Source organism: Crocodylus porosus, unplaced genomic scaffold (genome assembly GCF_001723895.1).
Source record: "Crocodylus porosus isolate Cpor-Errol unplaced genomic scaffold, CroPor_comp1, whole genome shotgun sequence".
In the NCBI taxonomy this organism is placed as follows: domain Eukaryota; kingdom Metazoa; phylum Chordata; order Crocodylia; family Crocodylidae; genus Crocodylus; species Crocodylus porosus.
This window is the reverse complement of record NW_017728915.1, coordinates 9878492-9883229: the sequence shown is the minus strand read 5'-3', so window position 1 is coordinate 9883229 and position 4738 is coordinate 9878492. Positions and strand designations below refer to the sequence as shown.

At 41.5% G+C, this 4738-nt stretch overlaps 1 protein-coding gene across 1 annotated transcript; it reads right to left on the bottom strand.

Moving 5' to 3' along the window:
- Positions 1-279: 279 nt before the first annotated feature.
- LOC109310780 (ferritin heavy chain A-like) lies at positions 280-3220 on the bottom strand. Its single transcript, XM_019536136.1, has 4 exons — positions 3024-3220; positions 2126-2272; positions 1304-1429; positions 280-541 (listed from the first exon to the last, which is right to left on the bottom strand). The coding sequence occupies exons 1-4, from the start codon at positions 3123-3125 to the stop codon at positions 374-376; spliced, it is 543 nt and encodes a 180-aa protein (XP_019391681.1). The 5' UTR covers positions 3126-3220; the 3' UTR covers positions 280-373.
- Between the last annotated feature and the right edge of the window lie 1518 nt (positions 3221-4738).

The window sequence follows — 4738 nt, the reverse complement described above, 5'->3', positions numbered from 1 at the left end:
ACACTGTAGGGCTGGGTCCTTGGGGCAGGGAGCAGTAGGTTGGGAGTGAAGGACACCAGGTTGGGACTGGTCATTGACATTTATAAAGCGGGGCCTGGTTCAAAAAGAAAGTTGAGAGCTGCTGGACTAAACTAATTCCCCACCCCCCTGATTTCCATTTGGAGACAGCTAGCTCATCTACAGGTAGAAGTAGAATCTTATCATCTTGCCCACTTGTTTCAGAACAGCCTCAACTGGTTCAAAACCTAGTACACATATTGAAGCCACACCACTCAAGTCACCCGGTAATTAGTAAATTTTATATGGTCAACAGTTGAACATCCATGAGTGCATCTTTGCCATTCAAAGATGTCATCCAGAATAGTCTCAGCTGTCAGTGCACTTCTTGGTTACTCTCCCCCAGGGAGAGTCTGTCAAACAGGTACTCCCCTACACCATCTTGGGGCACCTTGAGGCGCTTCAGATTGGTTAGGTGGTCTCCAAATTGCTTAATGGCCTCCACCTGCTCATCCAGGTACTCAGACTCCAGAAAGTCACAGAGCTGCAGAAACAGACAGTAGGTGATTAGGAAGAGAAATGGGCATCTATTTCTCATAGGCACTATACTGGTATAGACATTCCAATCACTTAGACTAGTGAGAGTGTAAACTGGTTTATTCTTGTGACAAAACAAGAGAGTTTAGCACACAGACTAGTTTAACAATGGCAGGACCCAGAGTAAGATTTATTCCCTCCAAAGGACAAACATGGGTTCTGTTCACTTCTGATCTAAAGTGCACTGCTTACAAAAAACTGCATAGTTTGGATTCCACCTTGCACTTTAAAATTTATGTCTGCACCTAGCTGAAGGGATCCTCATGGAACAATCTTTTAGGATGTGCCATGTCAATAGGACTATTACTGCATGGAACATCTAGTTCTGCACAAAGACTGCAAATAAATGCAGTTGTATAGTACAAGATTCAGATTCTAGCTCTGACAATGGGCAATAGAGTAGCAGTGCTATGGTTCAGCTCAGTTTTACTTATCATTTAGGTCCAGGTCACAAGATCAGATGCTAGAAGTAATTTAGTAGAAGTAAAAAGGCCTTGGAATCATCCCTTTAAAAGACCATTTTTTAGAGAGAGAATAGGTAGCTGGACACTTGAATCCCTTCCACATTTGAGAGGGCTCTAATTACAAAAAGATACAGCACAGCTCTCTCCCAGTGTCAGAAGCACACATCTCTTTAGCAGCTCCTCCAAAGGAACACACAATACCCTGGACAAGGTATTGTTTTCTCCCCCACTCCTACTTCACTCACGTGAGGATCATTTTTCCCTGTGGCCAGCTTATGGAGGTCCAGCAGGGCCTGGTTCACAGCCCTCTCCAGCTGCAGGGCAGATTGCATGGCTTCCAAGCTGTTCCCCCATTCATCCTGCTCTGGTTTCTGTACATAAGCAGAGAAATACAGGTTCCTCCCAGTGTGATGTAGTAACTCTTTATTGCTCCCTCCATACCCTCTGGGGTTGCAGGTATGGTACAGTGTGTTCAAAGACTCTTACCAAAGAGCAATCAATTTATCTCTATAAACAGGACACTGAAGAAATAGGCATTTAAAAGGAAGACAGTTTGAAAATTTGTCCCTGACAAGTGACTCTCTTCAAGTACCTCCATTTCCTTCTCCATGGGCTGAAGACCAACCTAGAAAGAATCTTACAGCAATAAGATGGGACAGGGAGAGAAGGATATAGGTCTTAAAATGTCACTTCAGGTCTTCTCACATTGAAGTCAATGTTAATTTTACTACATGTCACAGGCCTCCCTTCCTATGAGGCATAAAACTATACCATGACAAGTACACAGTTTATTTTCTGAGGTACTGTTGAAGGCTTTTGTACTTAACTACTAAAGTTCTCTCTCTCACTCACAAAATTAGTTTGCCAAAAGGACTCAAGACAAGAAGAGAGCGCAAGTTTTTTTGGTATTCTACAAGAAACCTAGCCAATTTCTTCACATTATAGGTTATAGCTCCCAAAAGCTGTAGCCTAGAAGCTTGCCTTCTCCATGAGATTTACAGTATAGATCCATCTCTGCCTACCTACACCTCACCTCAAAGTCAGTATTTTTTGGATTATGAGCTCACCTTGATCTCGTGAAAAACAATGCATCCACCTCGCTTGTTTTGGTATTGCAGGAGCTTTTCAGCCTGCTCCCTGTGCTCATCTGACTGCTTCTTCAGGAGTTTGGCCACATTCTGCAGGGCCACATCATCACGATCAAAGTAGTATGACTAGAGAAAAGGGACAGCAATATTTACTGTCTGAAGCTACCAAAAGCACACCATAGGGAGGCTACAGGTGTAATGATTAGAGGACAGGAGTCTGACAAGATGCTTGGGTGACAGCATACAAGTCATTTAATTTCTCCATCTTTCTTTCCCCAGCTGCTAACTGGAGATGCTGCTGCTTTTAGAGCCTCTTTTTAAAGAGACACTAGTTGCCTTAATCTGATGATCAATTTAGTTGCCTTCATCTAAGGATGTTATAGTTTGGATTAAAAGGTAATATCAAATTCCTCAATTAGCTTTTCAGTCCATTATATCCATTACCCTGGGTTGCAAGAACTGTCCCTAGCTCACATACCTGAAATCAGAACCAAGCCGAGCAACCCATTCATAGATAGAAATGGAAACAGAGTGAGGTTAAATAAATTTACCTAAAGGGCCTACTAGGAAAGGCAACAGTTTGAAGGCAAATCTGATTAATTCCTTACTGGAGTGCTTTGTTGGGGTTAGCTGATTCACTTATCCTTGCATCTGAGGATGTAAGGATAACCTCCCTCCTTGCATACAAGTGGTAATGCGAAGTCTTCAGAGAAGCAACTTGAAAGAACTGCACTTTACAAATCTGAAGAGGGCAGCTCTTCAGTCACAATGCAGTGGAAGTTAGAAGCTCAAACATAAGACTCCAAAAGTCTGATTTTTAAAGAGAAGAATTGAGATCATCTGACATGATAAAGACTTGCATAATCCAAACACTCACCATGGATAAGTAGACATAGCTAGCATACAACTCTAAGTTTACAAAGCGGTTCACAGCTGTCTCAGAGTCAGCATGAAAGTTCTGGTGCACCTGAGACTCCATCTCTGCACCTGTATTAGCTAGCTGATAGTAGCAAAACAAAGTTATAATTCCAGCAAGGTCTGCTCTAATACTGCTAAACCAAGAACCCACACCCCCTAAAGAAGAGAGAGACTTTTTTCCTGCACAGCTGCTATTAATACCATTCAAAGGAAGAGTTAAACATGATTGACTGTTGCTGCCACCCAGTAGAAATCTCCATTCTCATTGCAAAGCAAATCAGGTTGTTTTTGAGGTTGTCTGAAGAGTTTCATAGGAGAAAGAAAATTCAGCAGTACCTCCTAAGAGTTCAGAGGAATGTCATTCTCATATTTTTTTAGGTAAGGCATTGGACTTGATCCTTATGCAATGAATTAAAACATTTATTGCTGGGCTGGAGGGTGGTCTTTGTCATTACAGTGAGGAAGGTTACAGATTTGTTCTGAGCTCATTGCATTCCCAAAGCCAGACTCAGAAATGTCTCCCATGCTCCAGAAGCATTGTCCAAAAAGTTGAGGTCTCCGTAATGCACAGGGCATTATACAACTACACATATCTGGAATAAGTCATGCACAGAAGTTGATGCTTCCATCATTTAGGATAAATTGGGTTAGGAGCTTATTTTGGTGCTGTAGGCTGCACTCCAGAGGCTGGACACCTAAAAAATTTGACACTGAGATAATTCCCTCTGTGGATCTGGCCCTTACAGAGCAAACTAAGTGGCCTGAGGTTCAGAATGCTGACCATCTGAAATCAAGTCAGTTTAAAAGACCTAACATTAAAAATCGAACCCCTGTTTTTGAAAGATGAGGACTCCAAGAATTTGTATAGGGAGGCCTGGGGAAAGGTATTTCATCCCTGAAATCTTATCTATATGCCTCACAACTATACAGTTGGTCCAATAAAAGATATCTTACACAAAAATCTTTGCCTCTCACATAGTGTGTAAGCATTTTTTTTGAAATATTTTAACCACCTTCTATTGCCATTGCCATTGCCAGCAATATCCTGGATCTGGGTAAGCATTTAACCCTGGTAGACAACACACAGAACCATGATTTGATTTGAAACTTTGAAGGTTTCTTTTGAAGATGCAGGATAGTAACGGAACAAAGTAAGCAAAACCAGAACAGAGGTAAAGAATGTAATCTACAGGTTAATGGAAAACAATCATGTAGTATCAAGAAACTGTATGCTATTTAAGGGGGGCAGGGAATGCAACGTTCTGTGAAAAGCTAGTATTATGAACCAGCACAGTGTGAAGATCTAGTTAATAAGGGTATGTTCCTTAATGAGGTCAACAGTGAATTTAGATGATGTGGGAATTACAGGTTCTCTTATTTTTACCTCTAATCACCTCTTTTATTCTTCTTTCCCACCCCTCACTCCCATTAACAGAGCTACAAAATAGGGTTCCACTTCTACCAGTAAACAAAGAGACTCCTCATTCCAATTTACTGCTCTCTGTGTGCTGCTACACACTGAACATGTAAACAGGAAAGCTGCCAGAAATGGACCAAAAGGAAGAAAGTAGATCTACCAGAGAAAATACGCATTTGGCAAATATATGATTCCAAAGGCAAATACAGCTGGTTATTTCTCCAGGGTTTTTTTGTTTTGTTTTGTTTTTGGGGGGG

What these genes read in the sequence shown, in the direction of transcription:
- LOC109310780 (XM_019536136.1), bottom strand. Translation starts at nt 3,125, where the DNA reads ATGGAGTCTCAGGTGCACCAGAACTTTCATGCTGACTCTGAGACAGCT. An exon ending in GCTATGTCTACTTATCCATG is followed by an intron (nt 2,273 to 3,023) that starts GTGAGTGTTTGG and finishes CCTTTTCTCTAG; the next exon opens with TCATACTACTTTGATCGTGA. An exon ending in TTGTTTTTCACGAGATCAAG is followed by an intron (nt 1,430 to 2,125) that starts GTGAGCTCATAA and finishes GCTTATGTACAG; the next exon opens with AAACCAGAGCAGGATGAATG.